The 22,919-nt window shown below is 49.0% G+C and overlaps 1 protein-coding gene across 1 annotated transcript in view; it reads right to left on the bottom strand.

The window, feature by feature from the left end:
- Nucleotides 1-18,101, bottom strand: part of HTR4 (5-hydroxytryptamine receptor 4) — a 52,124-nt gene extending 34,023 nt beyond the window's left edge. Inside the window, 2 exon segments of the mRNA XM_031055286.1 lie at nucleotides 10,420-10,501; nucleotides 18,064-18,101. Coding sequence (XP_030911146.1) covers nucleotides 10,420-10,445 — 26 coding nt within the window. The 5' untranslated portion in view covers nucleotides 10,446-10,501; nucleotides 18,064-18,101.
- Nucleotides 18,102-22,919: the final 4,818 nt, after the last annotated feature.

Raw genomic sequence — 22,919 nt, 5'->3', positions numbered from 1 at the left:
TAACAGAGGAAGAAAAGAAAAAGAAAGAATAACACAAAACCCCCCCACACAATGTCAGCCATATTTTAAATCTGCATTTCTACAAATAATTTTCTGTATCAAAGTAAGTTTTTCTTTTTGTTTTTTTTTTCAGAAGGTAACACCCAGCATGCAATAAATTCCTCATAAACCTGATTTTATTACAAAATTTTGATATTTTTCTCCTAAAGCTGTTTCTAATGATATATCCTGAATAAACTCCATCCTAAACCTTCACCTGCTTGTGTGACTTTACATTTACAGGCGGGGAAAGGGTTTTTCCTGTTATCAGTTGTGGCTGGAGATAAACTGGCATTAAAAGCAACACTTGACACTAATTCAGCAGGGAAATTCCTTCTCAGCCTACAGAGCTGGTGTTGGACCCCCAGGATTAATGCTGGGAGATTGCTCAGGTAATTGAAAAATGGAACTGTTATTGGGTTTTACCTTGACTGGCCCTGGGGTCACCTTTTATGTACTCAACGACATCCCTGGCTTTTTACACTTTATCTCACTGAGCTCTCCCGATTTGGAGAAAACCTAGAAGAGATTAGACACTCCTGGCACGCAGAAATGTTGAGTTTTACTCACCCAAACAAGCTCTGGAAACGCCAGAGGAGCACAGCCCTGAGCCACGTCCCTCCAGACATTGCCTGGCGGGTTTTCACCTTTGAGAGTTTTAAATCCACATCTCCCACCCTGTGCTGAGGGTGGTGGCATCCCTGGGCAGAAGTGGTGACCACCAGGCTCTGAGCAGAGCCCAGCAGGGCAGGAACTCCCCGTGGCACATCTGGGAGAGGAACTTTAACTCCGAAATCAGTTTTGGGAGCGTTTCCCTTGTGCCATTTCCCACTGCTCCCCTGGGGAACACGGAACAGCAGGTGCCTCACTGGGGTGCAGGAGGGATTTCATCTGGGCTCTTTCTGCCTTCGGAATAATCCATCATCAGGAATACATGTTAATTATTCAGTCTGAGTAATTCCAAGCTGTTAATAATGGAAGAAGTGGATATTGCTGTAAATTGAAATCAATGGTTTGCATAACATCTTTTATCAAATCGGAGTGCTCTGGCTCCCAAGCTTGCTTCCCTCTTTAATAAAGCAGAGATTGATGGGTTTGCTATTATGAGGAAATGAGATTCAGGCAAAATGATTGCTGGTTAGCAGGAATATAGAAATCACTTAAGGAAAAAGGTGAAATACTGATGGGGAATGAATGCTTAAAACCCACATATGGACATATTTAAAAAGCTCTTCTGCATAGTCATTAATGTGAAAGTAAAAAGAAGGGTAATTACTCTTTCAAGCTCAATTTTCACTTTCCTGTAAACACCCCGACTTTTCTAAATGAGCTCAAGTGCTTTTGCATATTTTCTGCGGCAGTTAAAGAGCACGGATCAGCCATGGGGGCAGAGCAGGAACCTTCCCTGCATCCCAGTGCACACAGAGGGGAAACCCCTGAGGTTAAAAACTCACAGTACTGGGAGCCTCAGAAAGAGTTCTCTTGATTTAACATTCCCTGGGGAGCGGGGAATAAAGGGTTGCGTTGATCATTTCCAGCCAGGGCTTTTCCCTCTGTAGCGTTTCATAACCACAAATAAACTGTCGTTGGCCTCTCCCCTTCCCTGCTTCCCTGATTGTTCCTAGGCAAAAAAAAAATCATTAGGTCTTAAGCACCTACAAATCAAGATAAGCTGTTTATGAGTAGAGCTGATAATGTGGCTCAGTACAGAAACATGACAATAGGGAAGTGATGATTTGATCTCTGCCTTTCCAGCTGTTCCCACATCCTTTTCTAAAATATTAATCAGAAGTCAGCATTAATCCAGAAGCATTTAATTTCCTTTAATGCCTTTAAATGCTGCACTGCTTCACTTCAGCCCGTGCAGATGGCAGGACAGCTCCCAGCAGATCCCAGTCAATTATGTCCTTCACTTCTGTTTTAGAAACAGGCTGAAATTAATTAAAGTATTGACAAGCCAGGAATAAACAGCACTCCATATATCAAAATAACTCGGTCATATGATTTGCTTATTTGAGTGCTCTTTTTGAAAAAAAAATCAAATAAATTGTGGCAGTGGGGTGGGAGGGAAGGGATGAGGTTTTCTCCTTTTGTGCTGGTTTGAAACAAAACTCCTGATATCATCAGCCCTGCCCCATGAATCTCCCGGAGGCTGAAAGCTGCAGAGCTCCAGAGAATGAAGTGTTTTAAGCAGCTGATAACACTGATTAAAACCAATTGTCAGGATGAAGCAAAGAAGACAGGCAGTTTGAATGTTTCAGAAATTGCTGTGTGTGGGCTGGAGCAGTCAATCCGTGCTGGGAGCGCTCCCCAGTTTGGGGACAGGGACCTGCTGGGGCTGCCACACACTGGGGGACCTGGGGAGACCCTGGGACCTCCAGCCCTGCTCCCACCTCAGCCTCCGGGACTGAATCTGGAATATCCTGAGCTGGGAGGGACCCACGGGATCATCCAGCCCAGCCCCTGGCCCTGCACAGCCCCAAATCCCACCCTGGGCATCTCTGGAGCAGTGTCCCATTCCCTGGGGAGCCTGGGCAGTGCCCAGCACCCTCTGGGGGCAGAACCTTTCCCAAAATCCAGCCTGACCCTGCCCTGGCCCAGCCCCAGCCCTTCCCTGGGTGCTGTCCCAGAGCAGAGCAGACCCTGAAACACAAACAGATGCCAACCTGGATCTGGCTGTTCATCTCCTTGCAGTGCCTGTGGGTGATATCAGGTGCTCTGCCTGGAGAAGGGTTCAGGGGTCCTGCTGCTGGATTTTCACAGAATCACAGAACGACAGAGAGGTTTCGCTTGGAAGGGATCTTAAAGAGCATCTAGCTTCACTGTCCCAGCCATGGCAGGGCCACCTTTCACTAGAACTGAGTAAAGAATTTCTTCCTAGCATCTAATCTAAATCCTGCTTTTATCTTAGTTTAAAACAATGCCCCCTATTCCCATCTCTATCATCTCTATCTATCTCTAACTCTCTATCTCTCTCTCTCTCTCTCTATCTCAATCTATCTCTATATCTCTATCTCTCTATATCTCTATCTTTATCTCTCATCTCTCTCTCTATCATCTCTATCTCTATCTCTATCTCTATCTCTATCTCTATCTCTATCTATCTCTATCTCTATCTCTATCTCTATATCTCATCTCTCTCTCTATCTCTATCTATCTCTCTCTATCTCTACCTCTATCTCTATCTCTACCTCTCTATCTCTCTCTCTCATCTCTCTCTCTCCCATCCCCTCAGCCTCTCCAGCTGCACAATCCCAGTGCCCTCAGCTGCTCCCCCATGGCCTCTCCAGACCCTTCCCCATCCCCTGTCCCTCTTGGGAGTCTCTCCCAAGCTTTGGGGATATTTTCCCCACTGTGGTGCCCAGCCTGCCCCCAGGACTGAGGTGAGGCTCAGGGAGCTCCCAGTGCCAGCCCAGCAACCCCTGAGCTCTGCTCCCTGCTCTGTCCCAGCTGGCACAGCAGAACTTCTGCCTCTGCCCAGTGGAAATTGGATCTGGAGCACTCATCCAGGGCAAGGAGCTGATTTATCATGGTCTGAGCCAGAGGCAGGAGTTTGCATTGGGGAATGAGGGAGGAAATAAAGCCAGGCCTGGGGAGCTCTGGGCTCTGCCTAAGCCCTGGCTCTGCTCCTTGGCAGGCAGCAGATCCCCAGTTACATAATTTACACCCACACGTGAGCAGATAGCACTGCAGGGCTGATGCATGTGAGTACAGCCCTCAAAACCCATTAGACTGTCACCTAGAATATAAGCTAAAATTAACTTCTGAAATCAGCAGGAGATTAAGATCGCAGTATTTACATGGAGCAAAGGCAGCTGCTGTTAATCCTTTGTTTGGCACCCTCTGACAACTTCCAGAGAGCCCTTGTGCCACCCAATCCCACCCTGGCACATCCACCTGGGCTCTGCAGCACCCTGGATTAATCTTTTTTTCCCTATAATATATTTGCAAGTCTGCAGACTTTAATGCAGCTGTCCCCTTCACGTGCTGAACATTGCCCTTGTGTTCTCACAGCACTTTGGGATGTGCAGCCCAGGGAGGAGCTGGAGCTGCCCAGAGGAGGCACCAGGATGCTCAGAGGGATGGAGCAGCCCTGCTGGGAGTGCTGGGGTTCTGTGCAGAGCCAGTGTTTGAATGGAGGTGCCAAACACCCCACAACAAAGAAAAAACCCAAACCTCTGACTCAGGCAGGGGTTAGACACACTGCACAGCCCGGCAGGGATGTTGTAACAATCATTTCTCTTTGTAAATGCTGAATAAAACCAAAGATCAAACACAAGCTTAATCAGAAATGCCCTGATCAGTTCCTAATTAGAATTGCTGCCCCAAAGCCAGCCCATGGCCTCTGCCAAGCCAACAGCAGCTCCATGAGGAACAGAGGGGATGAAAGAAGCAGAATAGCAATCCTGACTTTGGTGCATATTCCATAATCACAATGTGATTATCCCCTCTTTTCTAGGTGGCTTTGCCTCTCTCCTGTCACACACAAGGCTGAATGCTCAACAACAAACAACAAACAGCACAGAGCTGGGCTCAGGAGAGCTGATGGACTGAAGCTCCTCATTTCCCATATTCAAAATAATTCTCATTCATTTCCCATATTCCCAATAATTCTCATTCATTTCCCTTCCATATTCTCCAAGTGCTGAGGGCAGAGCCCAGAGTGCATTTCTGCACAAGAATGTTTGTCATTTGGCTACTGTACAGAATGATTTTACCTCACAGAGACATCACCACTTCACACCCAGCTTTACCTCAGGAGTTTAGAAACTGGGAGGGACTGGGTGCAGATCCATGACACAGAGTGGGAAAATAAAGGTCTAGACTCACACCAAACATACTCTGAGTGCCCAGATTTCCCACAGAACTGAGGATTTGGGAATTATTGCCTCCTGCAATGCCCAGGTGCAGAACTGGGGTGCACAGAGCCCACAGCTCTTGAGGAGTTGTGCTGCTGCTCCTGGGCTCAAAGCATTCAATGCCCTTATTACACCTTTTCCTGTAAAAATTCCCCCAAAATAAGCCCTGCCCTGTGCCCAGAGATTTGTTACCACTTGATCAAAACCTCCTCTGACAGTTCTCAGTCATTCTCATTCTGACTTCTCTTTCTCAAACCTTTTTTCCCATCCTTGCCCAAAGCCAGGGACTTGCAAGATGTTCAAATCAGAAACCATGGAGGTCCTGCTCTGCTTTTCCAAACAATATCTGCAGTCAGGAAAATATTGTTAGATGAGAGGCATTTAGTCAAGACCCTTGGAAGGGTCCTGGCACGAGGCTGGGTATTAAAATACCCAGGCTGTGCCCTTTTCCCACTGCCTGTTTACACCTTGGACAGCAAAAGACAAATACAGCTATTGGCTGTCTAACTTCTGATATTTCCTGGAGGGTTTCCCAGTTGCAAACCTCCAGAGGAACAAAAAAGTTCCTTGCAGTTACCTCTGCTAATGGAAGACTTGGCACAGAGAGGATAAAACATTGATTTCTAAAATACATTTTATTTGAGACCCTCCCTGACCCCCTGTGTGACTCCAAGCCACACAAAAACAGTTCCCAGCCCATTTTGAGCTTTACTAAAAAAAACCAAAGTTTGTTAAAGGTAATTCCAGTGGTGGCAGCCAGAAACCTCCCAGCCCCTGGTGTTCACCAGCTCATTTTTATGGCCTCACTGGTGTGGAGGCTCCAGACAGGTGTCCTCTCTAAGCAAGGACGTGGAACGCCCTTGACTCAGGAGCAGAACGCTTCAATTCCTTGGTTTTGTTTTAGTTAAACCTCCTCCCCCATGGCCAGCTGAGTGCATGTCCTGAACGCTCTCCACAAAGCCCTCCCCACATTTCTCACTGCAGATAAACAGGAGAGGAGGTGGGGGTGCTCTGAGGAGGGATGGGCAGTGCAGGCTCAGCTCACATGGAGCTGATGCCACCCAGGAGGCAGGACCAGCCTGGGAAGCCCTGGGAGTGTTTGTGAATTGTTTGTTAATTGTGATTAATTGGGGCTGAGCAGGGCAGGAGCTCCCAGCAGGAAGGTGCCCATCTGCAGAGGTCCCTGACTCCTGGGAACAGCCGCTCCTGGCAAACAGGGCAATGCAAACTTGGGAATGCACAAGTGGAATTCTGCCCGCCCAGTGCTGAGGGTCAGCCCTGGAAATCAAGGGAGGTGCTGTGGAAAGCCCCTGGCACTGCAGCTGCCCTGGGCAAAAGCTGGCAATGAGGCCCAGCCCATTTCAAGCCCTGGAGCCCAGCCTGCCCCAGGATATCCCAGATTTTAGGGTGGTTTCCACATCCTTCCACAGCCTTTTCCAGATCTCTATTCACTGCCCCTCTGTGCACAGACGCTGATGCTAAAAATGTGATGCAAGACATCACAACGTTCATTTTTGTGGGCCAGCTCTCAGCGCAGGGAATTTCCATGTGCACAGACTGCTCTGATAAAAGCAGGTGAAGCCTCAGCTCCCCGTGGGGCTGGGCACAAACACCAACAGGAGCTGCCCCTCTGCACCCCCTGCTCTATTTCCAGAGCCTGTGTGTCTCCCTTGCACAGCTGCCAGCAGAGCACACTGTTAATTTGCAGGAGCTGGAGCCAGGCTCCAAAACTCCATTAATTAAGTGTTGGCGGAGGTGTTTGGAAAGATGTTCCCATAAATATAGTGCTTTAAAGTGTTTCCCTAGAAACTGAGAAAAGAGTTGAACAATATGAAAAACACCCAGGCTGTGACTCCCCCATGGAGCAGGGCCTGGGCTGGAGGGAGCATTTAGGAAAGAAAACTTCCCCCCAAAAGAGAATTTTTCCCCAAATTTCCCAATTTTCCCCCCAAATGCCAAGCATTTCCAGTAGCCAAAAAATCCTACTTTTCCAATGGGTATTTTGGCTACTGGAAATGCTTGGCTGGTAGCACAAAATGCAAAACTGAGCCTCTTTACCATTCCTTGCTCCCTGTGCCCTCCTGCCTTGCCCTGGTGCCGTTGGCAGGTGGGGGATGCTCTGTGGATGCAGGTTGAGGGATGCCCCAGATGTTTGTGTGCATTCCTCCCAAAGTGTCCCTGCTGTGCCCACCCACCTCAGCACCTCCAGGCACAGAGAGGACGAACCTGGCAAACCCCACAGCCTCTTTCTGCTGGCTGCTTACAGCATTTCATGGAATCACTGGGGCTGGAAAAGCCCTCCCAGAGCACTGAGTCCCAGCTGTGCCCTGTCCCCACCTTGTCCCCAGCCCAAAGCACCGAGTGCCATCTCCAGCCCTTCCTTGGGCACTCCAGGGATGGGGATCACCCTCCCGGCGGGCAGTTCCAGTGCCTGAGCCCCCTTTCCATGGGCCTTCTGTGCCCACCCTGAGCCCAGCGCGAGGCTGTTCCCTCTCCTCCTGTCCCTGTCCCCTCCTGGCAGGAGCTGTGCAGAGCCACAAGGGCCCCCTGAGCCTCCTTTTCTCCAGGCTGAGCCCCTTCCCAGCCCCCTCAGGAATTCAGGAATTCCCCAGCCCTTTTCCAGCTCCCTCAGCCCCTCCTGGTACCCCAGCCCCTTTCCCAGCCTGGGGAATCAGGTAGAGGAGACAGCGTTTGGCAGAAAATCTTCCCAACCAGTTCATTTAGCTCTGCAGAAATGCAGGAGCAAATCCCTCTCTGGGTGGGTGCTGCTGATACCACAGAAGGATTAGAGTTGATCTTCCCTTGGAAAGGGAAGGAGGAAGAGAGCTCCAGGCCTGTGAAATGACATTTTATAGCCTGCTATTTCTCACCTAAACACAAGTGTGATCAAAGGACTTGAGATAAACAATGATTTAATGACTCCAAGTGTAGGAGCTGGAGAGGTTTTGAAAAGACCTTGTGTACACAAGAATAAACACCTTATTGCAACCTCAGCTGTTTGCTTTCCATGAATCCCCACTGCCAGGGCACCCAGAGCACTCAAACTCTTCCCTCAACTCCTCCCATTTCCAGCACTTTGGGCCATTTTGGTGCCCGTTTGGTTGCAACCGCTGAGCCCAGCTCTTGTCCCCCTCGGGAGTGGCTGGCAGTGTCCTGAGCAGGGGGTGAGGGCACCCCCAGCTCCTCTAGGACATCCTGGAGCTGCAGGGATGGGGCTTTGGGTCCCTGTCTCTCCCTCCGTGACTCTTGCTCCTGTTTCTCCCAGGTTTGCACGGGGAGAGGAGATTGAGGACCCTCCCTGCCTGTGCCCAGCACCAGGAGCCAAACCCATCCCAGCTCCACAGGGAGAAGGAGCCAGCACAGCAAACTCCAGCATCTGGGACTCCCCAGACACACAACTGCCTGCCAGGGGTGTGGATGGAGCTGTCAGCACCAGCGCTCCCCGTGCCTCTGTACCAGGGCTTTGGGTTAAAAAATGGGATTTTGCCTTTGCTTCCAAACAAACACAACCAACCCAACCGATGTGATTCCTTGTTCCCTCACCTTGCTGCTCATTCCTCAAAGTCAAGGTAAGATTAATGAGCTGCACACAGAACTGCTGGAGGGCTCTGCACTTTTCAAGCCGCAAAAACACCTTCAGCAGCAAAGTGAGAAAAGTAAAGCTGATAAAGCCAAGTTTGGAAGCAATTAACATCAATCTAAAATTCAGCGGGTTTGGGGGCTCAGCTTAAAAATAAAAAGCAATTACTGCTGTGGCAAACTGAAATAATACCTTGTTTTTCTAAAGTTGACTTTGCAAAGGGAGTCTGCCTTCACCAGCAGCTAGAATTAAAGGGGGTTTGTAAAAGCTGTTTGCCAGCATTAAAGGTGCTGGGGATTTTTTTTTCCACCTGTTTATCCAGACTGTAAGAACCTGAGGAAAGAAGAACCCTTTACAAGTGTGAAGTATTCAGGACAATATCCCCAAATCTGCCTGGAACACAACTGTGGGTCAATATTTCCCACGTGTGGCAAAAGCCAGAGTCCATAAAGGAGACAGAGGAGTCCTGCAGCTTGATTGGTACAAAAGGAGGGAGTCCACTGGGGAATCTCAAAATTCCTTTTATCCCAAACTCCTGGCTGCCTGTAGCCCTCTTCCTTTCCCCACTGCTTTGTGCTGATCCTTTATCTGTGACCCTAAAATTCAGGAGTCAAACTTGTCTGGGTCTGTAACAGCCTTGCCCTTGAGGCTGCTGGAGACATCGAGAGCCATTTTAAAGCCGTTAATTAACACCCCCGGAATTGTTTGTAAAGACATTAGCACACATCTTCCCCTATCAGCATTAAGGAGATTTTCCAAGGGAAACTTCAGCCAGCCCAGGAAAATCAGGTGCCAGCTTTGAGCAAAGCTCAGATTCTCAGTTAAATACCATTTCCTAAATTGTTGCAACGGGTAAAGAAAAGGGAAGAAAGGTGAGGGGGGGGGGAAAGATGAGGGAAAAATAAGGCAGGGAAAAAGGCAGAGGGAAAAGGATGGGAAAAAGAAGGGGAAAAAAGGCAGGAAAAAAAGCAGGCTAAAGAAAAAAAAAATGTGGGGGAAAAGGAAGGAAAACGAAGGCAGGAAAAACGAGGTGGGGAAAAAATGGCAGGAAAAAAGTGGGGAAAATGGTGTGGAAAAAAAATGGTGGGTGGGGGTGAAAGGAGGAGAAGGAGCAGAAAGAAAAGGGCAGGACAAAAAGGCAGAAAAATGCAGGGCAAAAATGGCATGCAGAACTGGGGTAGATAAGGGCTCCAAAAATACAAGAGAATGAGATTTAGCTCCCATGACATAAGGAGGGGCTGTCAGACCACCAGAGGCTCTGCTTCATTCCTGGCAGCTGGGAATGCTCTGTAGGGAGATGATGGAGCCTCACCCAAAGTCTGGGGAGGTTTTCATAGCCCCAAACATGGCACAATTGTGATTTACACTGGTCAGAGCCCAAGCCAGGCAGAGCTTGGCCTCTCTGGATTGCTGTAACCAAATTGAGGTTTTGATTTCAAACCCCTTGACAGGATCCCATTAACCTACTGCCTGTAATAAATGTACCCAATAACAATCTCTGAGCCACGCGAAATTAAAAAATCCAATAAAATAGAAATAGGAAATACTCGTGGGTCATTTATTTTTCTACTCTGGAATTAGAGAAAATGAGGTCTGCCACCTCCCTCGAGCTGTGATGAATGCAAGTTCCAAACTGAACTGTCAAAAATTTCCAGGAATGTCTCTCCAACATCACATTGCAACCTTTTCAAAATTCATAACATTTTCTACTGAAAAGAAATCCTTGACATGTCTAGGCCACGTTTGACACTTCTCCAAATACCAGGGTGATGTCACGTCCTCAGAGGAGCTCCAGGAAACCCCAAACCAGGCCCTGCTGCACGAGCAGAGAGTTTTATCTGCAGGCAGGGAGGAAATGCTGCCCTGCATCCCTGCAGATGCATTTGAGGGTCCCTGCCCAGCCCAGCTCAGAGGCTGCAGCAGCTGAGTCCTTCCTCCTACCTCACATTCACATCCAGCTCTTCCATCACAGGCAGCAGGCTCAGGTAGCTGGGAGTTCAATGTCCATAGGAGAGACCTCATCCTGCAGGGGAGAGAGGAATACAGGATTAGCTCCAGGATCTCCCATAAATGCAGATTTCCTCCGTTGGAGACACCCACTGCAGGATCCAGGCCCTCGGTGTTTTGGCCCCCTGGCACCCACCAGCCCATGTTCAGCTGCCTCAGACCAACACTTCCAGCTCTTTTTCCATCAGGCAGCTTTCCAGCTCTCCCCCAGCCTGGCTCTGCCCATCCCAAATCACCTGCACACCTGCAAGTCTCCCCCAGCAGCTTCCCAACTTCCAAAGGTACAAAAAGGAGCGTGAATAGAGCCAAGCTGAAGAAAGTTTGCAAAGCCCAGGTGGGAAAACACAAGCAAGAAGGCTTGGTAAATTAGTTTCTGTTTTTACACAAACCTAAAACATTGACTTACCACTAAATTAAACCAGGTTTCCTGTGACACTCTATTGTGCAGCCTTATGAATACTTAATAGCAGTGCTGTAATTACAAAGAACTAAATGCTTTGCAGCTTGAGTTAAAATAAATGTACTTACTTCCAGCACCACTAAGTGATGTAAATATTAATGGGGTTTTTAACTCTATCAAATTTCCATCCTGACTCCAAAGAAATGAATGCACCATCTTAATAATGTGCTTGTGCATTTGCTGCTGCTAATCCAGTGGAAAAAATAGGCTCAGTTTCGGAGCACTTGAGGCTGTTGATTACCCCTTGTGCTGTCTCTAGGGAGCCAGGGATAAAGGCACCACCACAGCCTGTCAATGCCAGCCCAGATGCAAATAATGCCACTGTGGTTACTTGGCTTCAAAGGAAAATCAGAATAGAAGTGCCTCAGCCTTCCCAGACACTGATGGCAGCTTTGCAATGCAAATGAGCCCCCCACTCTGCAGACCTGGCTGGTGCTTGCCAGAGGAGTAATTCAGGATGTGTGTATTAGACAGCGTTTTGCAAGGGAAATTTGTTGGAGTCAAAAGGATATTTTTATCCAAAAAGGCACAGTTTGGCTGGCCCCTGTTTGCAGCTTAAAGCTTCAGCTGGTGGTTCTTTGGGCACTCTGCTGATTCCAAAACTGCTGCTGTGTTTTGCAAAGAAAAGAGGGAGAGGTCTAGAGGTTCACCTCTGTGTCCCTAAGGCCTGACCTCCAACCTGAATTTGGAGGAAAAAGCCAAAAAATCCACTCTCCTGGGCTCCTGCGCTGGAGTTCTTCCCTAGGACAAAATGCCTGGTATGGTTTCACCCTGTGAGATATCAGCATAAAATTAATTCTGATTTCTCCTGCAAAACGGATGAACAACTTTTCAGTGATTTTGTACATCAAAATTCCAGTTAAGGGGCATCTTTCTTCCTTTATTCTTCTGGAAAATTTGTAATTTTAGTGTGCTCTGGTGTTACACAATATCTGTACCATCTTGCTATCATGGAGACTTCTACAATAACTGAAACTTTCTATATACCAAAGCCAAACCAACCCCAAAAAACAATTTCTAAAATGGGGGGGGGAAATCTTCACAAACAGGAAAAAAAAACCCAAAAAACAAAGGCAATCCAGGAGTCAGCATGGAAAGGCTGCACTGGTGGCACTGGGGGATGCAGGGGAGCTCAGCTCACCTGGCACACCACTGTCACTGACATATTTTATGAAAAATCCTTTTGCTAGGATTTTTTCTCCTGAGAAGCCTCAGAAGAAGAGAAAAACAATGATTATCTGCTGCTGTGGAATGCAACAGGTGCATATTTGGTTGGTTCATGTTGATTGTTTCTAATTAATGGCCAATCACAGTCTGGCTGGCTCGGACCCTCTGAGAGGCAGGAGCTTTTGTTATCATTCCATTCCTTTCTTTTCAAGCCTTCTGATGAAATCCTTTCTTCTATTCTTTTAGTTTAATATATAATTTTCTTTTAATATAATATATATCATAAAATAATAAATCAGCCTTCTGAAACATGGAGTCAAGATTCTCATCCCTTCCCTTATCCTGGGACCCCTGTGAACACCACCATACATCACTGTCCCCTTGGCCTGGATCTGCCCCTTCTCCTCCTCCTCCTCCTCATTGCTGGGAAAACCCAGCGAATGGATAAAATGGATAAAATGGATAAAAGGATAAAATGGATAAAAGGATAAAGCCCATCCATGGATAAATGCATGGATCTGTCCCTGGATTTAAGGCATTAACACAGATTTCACCTGTCACAGCCATGGGAGGTTGGCTGGTGGCCAGCAGGTGACCACAAAGCCCCACAGCCTCACCTGCCCTGCCCAGGGGAGGGGGAAATGTCCCCCCAGATGGCAGCAATGGCCACACCGCGTCCCCTGCCAGCAGCGGCTCACTGAGCCACTGCCACTCTCCATCCCTGAGCCCATCAGCTCCTCTCTGTCACTGCTGAGTGCTGACAGCAGAGTTGAGTCACTGCAGAGCTGCCACCCCCATTCCCTGCAGTGCTGGGCTGGGGAGCTGCTCCACCACTGGGCTGGAGTTCACAGGGGGCCCAGGACCAGGGAAGAGATGAGAATCTTGATCCATGCTTCAGAAGGCTGATTTGTTATTTTGTGATATATATATTATATTAAAAGAAAATGATAGGTTAAAACTATACTAAAAGAAAAGAGGAAGGAGACATCAGAAGGCTTGCAAAGGAAAGGAATGGAATGGTAATAAAATCTTGTGACTGCTCACAGCCTCGACACAGGCGCTGGCATTGGTCATCCAGTAAAAACAGATTCACATGCTGGGAAAACAATTCTCCAAATCACATTCCAAAGCAGCAAAACATGGAGAAGCTGGAGCTTCTCAGGAGAAAAGATCCTGGCAAAAGGACTTTTCATAAAATATGTCCGTGACACACCACGGTCCCAGGTGGGCTGAGCACTCTGCAAAACCCATTTCCCTGCAGACAGACCCACACTGGCCCTCCTGCTCTGGCAGGGATGGGGTTGAGCCCTGAACCAAAGCAGCAGCAGGGAATGGCTCCAGGGGCAGGAATTGCTCCAGGAAATCCTGAACCAAACCAGCAATGGGCAGGGAATGGCTCCAGGGGCAGGAATTGCTCCAGGAAAGCCTCGCAGGGGAGCAGGGACATGGAGCACATGCCAGGGCACTGATGCCACAATGAGCACAGGAAGAGCAGCTGGCAGCTTTTCCAGGACTCATTAACCAAGGAGCAAAGCAAGTGAGGAGTCTCACACACACCTTTCCCATTGAGTGCAGTTTGACTTCCAGCCAAACACTTTTTTCCTTAAATACAAAAAAATTCCTTACCTGAGACTGAGAGATTCCTCCTTAGGCAAGGCTGACACCCTGTTATTCATCACAGACCCTCAGTTCCTGAATCAATTCTGATTAAATCCATGCAGCCAACTCCATCAGACACAAATTGTGCACAGGAGACTCAGACTGGAACCAGCTGCAGCCAAATTCCATCAGGAGTTCAGAGAGCAGAGGGCTCCTCTGAGCCTCACAACTCACTGGAGGTCTCCCTGACCCTTTTGGGTCTCTGGTCACTGTGGAAATCATTTGCAAATCATTCTACATCAATTTTAACTCTCTGTTCTTTGTATTTCTACTCCCTGTAGTAAGAAACAGAGTGAGCCTTGCCATTGAACCTTTTTAATTCACACTTTTACCACAACCTACCAAAACCCCTTCTGCCAATGCCTTTGGACATAATTGAGTGATCAGAATTGCAATTTGTGACACTCTCTGCTGCACCACAGAGCAGGGAGGGGGATGTAAAAATAAACTAAAACAATACTAAAATAACTAAGAACCCCCCCCTAAAACTAAATAATAAATAATAAAAAACTAAAAATACTAAAATTAAAACCAAATTAAATTCAGTTTCGGCACGTCTCATGCTCTCTGTGAAGAACTGGAACTTATCACTGAGTGACTTTGTTCTTCTCTCTGTAAGTGTAAGATTAAAAATCCTCTTTATAATAATGCTTTGCCAGCTTTCTGGAGCACAGTGTGGTGTGCAGGGATGAGGGCTGATTCCAGTGCAGGTTTCTGGCAGATACACGTTTTTTATGGGGTAACACAGAGCAGAAGCTGTTTAGGAACTCTTTAGCCTTCCCTGGAAATTGCTGTTCCCCACAGCTCATGGAGGAGTTCTTGGAAGTGCAGGGAGTCATTTAGCTCCCATCCAGTGTGGGATTCCTGATCGAAGCCAGCAGAACCACTCTGACATTTACCATTAAATCCATGATTTCAAGAGGCTCCTCACTTTCTGTGGTGAACAGCTGCTAAATTGAAGCTGGGATTGAATAAAAAAAGAGCTGTTGCTCGATTCCCCACTCATTTCACTTTTGGGGTGGTGATTTTCCTCAAAGCCCCATCATTATCAGAGAAAAAGAAGTTGTTAGCAGAGGTTAACTGGACCAGATCTCCCCAGCCCACACTAAACTGCTATTTTTGAATTGAGTCACCTCAATCCAAAGACAATTTCTTGCTCATCACTGCAGAGAAGTCCAAAACCCTCCAAGTGTTGTAAGAGAATATCCTGCCCATGACAACACTTGAGGAACAGGAAATATCAAAGTGATTCACCTTGTTCTCTCCCAGATAAAAATGGCTTTATTTCCCTCCATTTCTGCCCCCTCCCACAGCACCTCTTGCCTTCCCTGTCTCTGCTGTCTCTTCCCTCCCCAGGAAGGACAGAGCTGATAGGGAGCCCCTCAGCTGCCAGCAGAGACAGATTGCTGGGCAGATTTAATCCAGCCTCATTCCAGCAGGGCAAAATGGAGCACTTTGCTTAAATACAGAAATTAACAGAGACGTGACACATCCCCAAAAATGAAATGGACTCCAGCTTGAAATACAGAGCCCAGAAAAAATGCCTTTATACATCAAAAGCTCTTTAAGGAAAGTCTCTGGCTTGCCCACCCAAACCTGGCTGAGTTTAGGGGTTCCCCAGTCACAGGCAGCACTGGGGTGACAGCGGCAGGCACAGCTCATGTGCAAACAGCATTTCTGGGTGCCAGCCTGGCCCGACAGCCCCCAGCCCTGCCCTCTGAGCCTCCTCAGCTTCACTTCAGACTGCTCTGTCAATGGCAGAGCTTAAATTTCATCCTTGAGTACCAAAATAGCCCCGGCAGGCAGCAGAGTCCAAGGGCTGCTCCCCGGGAAAGGGCACGGCCGGGCAGTCGTGTCCTCCTGGATCAAATACTGACAGCAGTAAACTTCTCAAGGGCGACTTTGTTCCAGAGCAGAGACACCTGCAGCAGCTCCCTGCCTCTGCCAGGCTGTGTTTGTGCGAGGGAGAGGGAGCAGCTGTAAAACCTGCGGGTTATTGCCTGTGACAGGGGCCTTATGAGCTCTCCCAGCTCGCTGCTCTCACCTTCAGCGATTGCTGTCAGCTCTGCTATCCAAACCCGGCCTTCAGCTGCGCTCAAACCTCAGCCCAGAAACATCCCATGGACAGCCTGGCTCTCTCAGAAGACCAAAAATACAGTAAGAGATGTCAATGAACAGCTGAGGGCAAGAGGGAGGGGTGAATCCTTTCTCACCACCCGACTCTGATCCGTGCTGTGCTCCCTCTTTGCTCACAACTCACCAAACCTCCTCAGAACCTACATTTTCTCTCCTAAAAACCTTCCAGCTTTTCTCCCCCTCACACCAGCACCAGGATGAGGAAACTGCTGCCCCAGAAAGGCACCAGCTGTGCTTTCTGTGTCAAATAACTGGTTTGTTTGCTGTCCATGCAGACCGGGAATGCTGGCAAATGTGGGGATCCCTCAGCTTTGCCATGGGGCTGCTGCTGCTGCAGGGGATGATGCCTTCAGTTTGAGCTTTCCTATTTTCCAGACTCTGGACTGTGTTAGTTTATAACTCTGCACTCCATACAAAGTGTCAGCAAGTTCTGCTCACAGCTCAGCCCCACAGAACAATCCTTTTCCAGCCCCACAACCAAGGACACCGCTGCAGCTTCAGCCCCAAAAGTGCAAACAGCAGGGAATGGAGGGGAGCAACCTGGGAGGGTGGGACTGCATCCCCTGGAGCTGGAACTGGACACTGAACCCCAGGATGGAAATGGACCCAAACTTATCAAAGTGTGAGAACTCGTGGCCAGGATCCATCTGGGGTGGAGCCACGGCCGGGCTCTGGCACTGCCCAAGGTGTGTCCTGTGAAGGGCTTTTCATAAAAACCTATTTATTGCTGTAACTCTGCCCAGCCTCTGCTCCAGGCAGCCCCTGGAGGCATCAGCAGAGCACAACTTGTCCTTCCCATGCCCCAGCTCCTGCCCCTGTCCTGCCCAGGTTGCTGTGCTGGACTCGTGTCATTCCCCATCTGGGGCTCAGGCACAGCCACAGCTTTGTTGTGTCACAGTTAAAAGCCTTTGGTTTGTTTTTATTGCTGCCATAAGCTGGGTTTGTAGGCTGTGAAGCAGCAGCAGGAAATCAGCTCCTGCTTTGGAGCCCAGTGCCAAGAGCCAGTCTGTGGATCTGCAGCTGGAGCAGGAGCAGGAGGCTCTCCTGGCCTGGGTGTCCTTCTCTGCCCCAATTCTCCTGTGGAACTCCAACAAATCTCCTGGGCTGGGCGGGTGGAGGTGGCGCTCAGGGCTGGGGACGAGGTGGGGATGGGGCACAGCTGGGACTTTTGCAGCCTCAGGGATTTGGGATTCTCTAACAATGAGGGATGGACAGAGCTGAGCTAACAACGGCCACAGCCTCCATCAGAAACCTCCAGCTCAGCTGGGTCCTGGCAGCTGCAAACAGGGGCTGAGGTGGGACAGGGAGGCGCTGAGGATCCCCTCAGTGCCTGGGGCAGCGAGCCAGCGCCATCAAACACCAGATGGTTCCTCCCACCACATCTGCCTTGGGAAAAAAGTGTCTCTGGCAGGTCCCTCCCTACTTCCCAGCCTGTTTCCTGCTCAGCCTGCAGGATCCCAGCCCCTCCAGCCTCCCCAGGCTCTCTCCAGCTCATCCTCAACCCCTCGGAAGCTCCTCCTGACAGGAACCTTCAAATCCTGGCTCTGCTTGGCCAGCACTGCTCAAAGCTCCCTCACCCAGAGCCTCCCCACCCCAGCAGCACTGGCTGCCCCACTCCACTTCCTTCTGAAATTATCAAAAAGAAACTTCCAAAAATCCTCCTGAAAGCATCCTGCAGTTCCCACGTTGCTCATGAGAGGAATTTTCTTCTTTTTATTCCCATCCACAAAGAGTCTCTGACTTTCTGCCACTTACAGCCACCAGGAATATTCCAGCAAACAAATTGATCAGAAATCCCCTGGGAACAACAGATTTTTACCTGAATATTGGGCATTAGTTCTGAATTTACAGTGGCAAGGATTAGCAACAAAACCTGACTTAGTCCCTAAGATAATTCAACAGGACAAAGGAATCAACAGTCTGTGACTTTTATGTCCCTAGGAACTGAGCAAAAACAGCTGCAGCATCAGCAACCAAAAAATTGCAATGAATGGCCCACAAATTAGCACAGAAAAGAATCTGAATGCTGTCAGAGTTTGTGATTTGTAGTTCTTAATCTAAAATTCATCTGCATCTGAGAATCTCCAGTATGAGGGTCAGTGCTGAGCCATCTGCAGAGTTCTCAGGAGTGAGATTTTCCTGACTCTTGAGCTCACCTGGACTCAGGGTGGGTTCCTCCTGTGCTAAATTACTTTGGAGGCTGCAGCATGCTCAGACTGCAGGGATTTATGGATGGCATGGTCTGGGAGACTGCAAAGGGCACAGGCAGCATCCGTGAAATTCTGTGGTTTTAAACAAGAAAAAGGTTTGGTCACAACCAGGTAAAGCAGCTTAAGAAAGGCTTGAAATCTCTGTGGAAAATATGATAGGAAAGGTTTTCCTTTGGGGATTCATTTGAGGCAGGGGTCTGAGGCAGGGCAAGAGCTGCTGGCCAGGAAGGTTGGAAATCCTCTTAATTCAAGGTGCTTTGGGGCATTTTCAGCGAAATTCCTTTACTTTCACCTGCTGAAGCTCCTTCCTGTCCTGGTCTCAGTGCTTGTGCCAAACCCTGACCATGAATCAGCTGGGCCTGAGCGTGCCCAGCCCCAAACAACTGCAGGGCCTCCAAACTGCGCCACAGAAAATCCAAACTTGGCAAGTTTTCCATGAAAGAGCCGCAGAAGGGAATTGCCACCTTACCTCTGGAATTCCCTCCCTGATTCCAGGCTCACACCTGGCAGCACAGGGATGCCTGGGGACAGCACAGCACCACTGCAATTTTTAACCAAAACCCCAAAAAGTGCCTTTAAAATGGTGAATTCCTGTTTGCTCTCCCTCTCTGGAGCACAGGGACACTCAGGGGTGGAGGAGGAGCTGCAGCCCACAGATGCAGTTTGAGGCTGCTTTAAAAACTCCCATGTGGGTGTTTGCCAAAGGAGCTTTTTCTTTTTTTCTCTTTTATTTTCTTCCCTGCTCGTGAAACAGCTGACTTTTATTCATATTTACACAGTCCCTCAGAAAGCAAATGAAAAACTCCTCCTGAGAAGTTGCAAAGTATTAAATTAGCCAAAAGTAAATGTTATTTTTGGAAAACAAGTTCCAGGTGTGGCTGCCAGACTCCTTCCACCCAAAGCTGCAGCACTGAAGGGAACAAAAGAGCCTGGATGTGACAAAAGGATGTCACTGCTATTGAAATAAAAACAGATTTTGCTCTCAAGCAAAAGCTGTTTGAGAGCCATTTCTTTTACCTGGATGCTTTTCCCAGGGCTGGCAATGAAATCAGGGAGGCTCTCAGTCCCCAGAATGGTCTGGCAGCCTCCCAAGCCACTTCACAGTAAATTTGTAATTCTGGATTATTTTTAATTTCTATTTTTCACTCTTGCTCTCCCCAGTCTTTTAAGGTCCCCCCCATACACATTTATCATCACATACTTTTCTGCTTTGAGTTTGTTTTACCCTGAAATCCCCTGACTCCAGCAGTGCTGCACTTTTTAGTGGGTCCTGACTTGCCCTTTAAAGAAATTATTCCTTTGAGGAACAAACACCCACCTTAACTAGAGAGCTGATTCTCCCACTGCATTAATTCTATTAATTAATTCTCTTTCCTTTACTACAATTAAATGTAATTTCTACCAGCACAAGAGACCCAGCTCACTGTGGCCAGACCCTCTCTGTAAATACCTTAGGAATTAATGAAATTAATTATCATTATTAATATTAATAATTATTGAGCTCGGATTTTGGACTGCTGGTACCAATTCATTGATTTTTATCCCAAGAGGAGGTGCTGCCTGCCTTGAAAAAACCCCACCATCCTCAGCTGCCTCTGGAAGCTCCTCCAGACACAATACAACCTAAAATAACAGTGATAAAGGCTAAATAATAATTTCAAAAGGCTGCTGAGCACAAGGTTTACAGCAGAGGCTGGGAAGGGCCAGCCAAGGGCACAGTGGCTGTTAAATGTGGATTTATCAGGGTTGGATCCTCTGTAACAAACCTGCCTGCACCCCTGACCTCCCTGAGATCTTTGCTAACATCCCAGTGAATGCACAACAGCGTTTTTGTAGGATTTGGCACAGCTCAGGGCTCCTCAAGGTCACTGCACAGCCTGCTGTGGGTGAGATTCTCCCTGGGATGGAGGGCCTGGATGGAGAATCCATGAGTTCCTTGATCTGTGCCCACTGGGATTTTGGACCTTGCCCTGCATCCATCCCACCCTGTCCATGGAAATCCCAGATGTGATGGCATCATTTGAACTGACCTCCCCAAACCTGTTTCATTTCTGCACCGTCTGCTGCAGCCCTTCTGCTCCTGCTCCTCTCCTTCCTTTTCCTCCCCCTGCTCCTTCTCTTCTTCCTTCTCCTTTTCCTTCTCCTCCTTTTCCTCTTCATCCTTCTCCTTTTTCTCCTCCTCCTTTTCCTTCTCTTCCTTCTTCTCACTTTCCTCCTCCTTCTTCTCCTCCTGTTCCTCTTCTTCCTCTTCCTTCTTCTCCTTTTCCTCCTCCTCCTCCTTCTCCTTTTCCTTCTCCTTCTCTTCCTTCACCTCCTCCTCATCCATCTTCTCTTCCTCCTGCCCATCTTCTCTCTCCTCCTTCTCCTTTTCCTTCTTTTCTTCTTCCTCCTCCTCTTCTTTCTTCTCTTTCTTCTCCTTTTCCTCCTCCTTCCTTCTTCTCCTCCTCCTTTTCCTCCTCCTCCTGCTCCTGCTCCAGAGGGGACCGAGGTCAGGCTGAATTCCTGGGAGAGCCCCTGAGCCCTTCCTTAGTCCAGGGCTGCCCCGAAGCCTTTCAGCAGCTCTGAGATCTCCCTTTGTTTGCTGAGAGCAGGGCAAGGTGCCCCAGGTGTCCCCAGACCTGTGCAGAGCAGCAGAGGGAGATGTCAGAGGGATCTCAGGGATCCCCTCTCTGCAGGGCAGGGTCTGGTGTGTGCTCACAGCCCTGATTGATCCCTGGAGCATTCTCAGGGCTCTGCTTGAGGAGGAAGGCACAGGTTGGACAGGGGTTCCCTTCATGTTCTCCATCCATCTCTGCTCCCCTGGCTGCCTCCCCACTGCTACAAACCTTCCTCATTCACAGCAGCACTCTGAATTTTCCCTTTGCCTGGCAGGAGATGCCATCAGGCCCTGCTCTGGAAGGTGCACAAGTGAAGTTTGAGCTCTGTGAGCACAACTCAGTGTCAGGGCAGGGAGGGACACCCCGCACTGACTGAGCCCTCAGCTTTGGTCACAGCAATCCCCTGGAAGCTGTTCCCTCCAGGGATCATGGGCAGCAGTCAGGTGTTCCCCACGCTGCTTTCCATCCCAGCTCAGAGACTGGGATGGGGAGAGGGCAGGGAGAGGCAGGGATGGGAGCAGGAGCAGGCCCAGCCTCAGGAGAGGAACTGACGTTGCAGTTTCTGCCCCGCTCATTTTACAGTAAATAAAGAATTAAGGAAGATTGCTGGAAATGTGTCCATTCAGGCAGCAGCTGGATTTCCTGTTAATTGCTCTGGGAGTGAGGGAGGAGGGGAAAGTGTGGAGACATCACAATGAGCAGCCTGGTGAGCACCCAGCCCCTGACTCCGCACTTGTGCTGCTCACGACAGAAATAGAGATGTGCTCACAAACCCTGCTTAGTGACATAAAAAATAAACTCATCTCTCAGAGAGTGCAAAGTGATTTATCCTGGCATTTGTTCTGGAGGAAGGAGTAGCACCAGTGCCACGAGCAGGGCAGCCCCAGTTCCCCCAGTGGCTCCCACTGCCCTGGGACTGGAGCCAGCTGAGCACAGGGAGAGAAGGGGCCTGGCATGGAAAGGACCAGCCCAAATCACAGAAACTTGGGATGGTTTGGGTTGGGAGGACTCAAAACTCATCTATTCCACCCCTGCCATGGCAGGGACACCTTCCACTGCCCCAGGGTGCTCCAAACCCATCCAGCCTGGCCCTGGGCTCTGCCAGGGATGCAGGGCCAGCCACAGCTGCTCTGGGCACCCTCCCAGGGAGGAATTTCCTCCCTGCATCCCATCCCAACCCACTCTCTGCCAGCTGCAGCCATTCCCTGTGTCCTGGCACTCCAGGCTCCTGTAGAAGACCCTCCCCACCATTCTTGGCCCCTCCACATTAACCCTGTCCGGTGCCAAGCCTGGCCTTGTCCCTGCACCTCACAGGGATGGAAGCTGCTGGAAAACCTGGAGATCCTGGGATGTTCATCCTGGTGCACTCGGGAAGGGGGAGGGAGAGCCTCTGCTCACGTCACGCCTTCCAAAGCCAGCCAGGACAACCAGCAAGAAAAGAAGGGGCTGTGAACAGGGAAGCAGGAAACTCTGAGCTGACAATCTCCTGCCCTGTTATCTGCACCTTTGGTTTATTGTATTTAATCAGGCTTTTGATCTGGAGGAAGAACATCCGAAGAGAAAACGGCACCAAAATCTTGTGTCAGCACCAACTTTGCAGATCCAATAAAAGCTCAGAGCAGCACCAAGGCAGCAGATCCAGCAAACAGCTTTTCTGTGTGATCCTGGCTTTTTCACAGAAAATCTCATTACACTGCAATCAGGCTTCTCCAACAGGAATTTCCCATTTGTCACTTAAAAAACCAACTCACCACCAAGGAAATCTGTCATGCACTTGTTTCAGCTCTGTGTTTCTTTCCAGGCTGTAAAGCAGATTCTGAGGCCGTGGAGAGAGGAATCAGATGGAGGAAGAGGCCTGGAAGGGACCCTGAGGAGCAGTTCCAGCAGACCCAGCTATACTTTACCCTGACATTTGGAGATGGAGATTCCACATTCTCGTTGTGCAGGCTCTCAGGGGAGCCACATGGAGGGAATTTTTTAGGCTCTCTCCTAAATCTTCCTTGCTGCGTTTTATTGCTGTGACTTCTTTTCCTGCCCTTGTTTATTCCTCTTGCTGCAGACCCTGCTGCAGCAGCCCCAGGGACAGCCCTGGCTGTGCTGCCACTGAGCCAGAGCCCTCTACCCCAGCTCTGCTCATTCCTGAGAGCCCCCAGAGCCCTCCTGTGCCTTTCCCAAAGTGAAAACCTCAGAAGAGCAGTGGGGGGA

This window comes from Geospiza fortis, unplaced genomic scaffold (assembly GCF_000277835.1).
Source record: "Geospiza fortis unplaced genomic scaffold, GeoFor_1.0 scaffold55, whole genome shotgun sequence".
Lineage (NCBI taxonomy): Eukaryota > Metazoa > Chordata > Aves > Passeriformes > Thraupidae > Geospiza > Geospiza fortis.
This window is presented reverse-complemented; position numbering and strand designations above follow the sequence as displayed.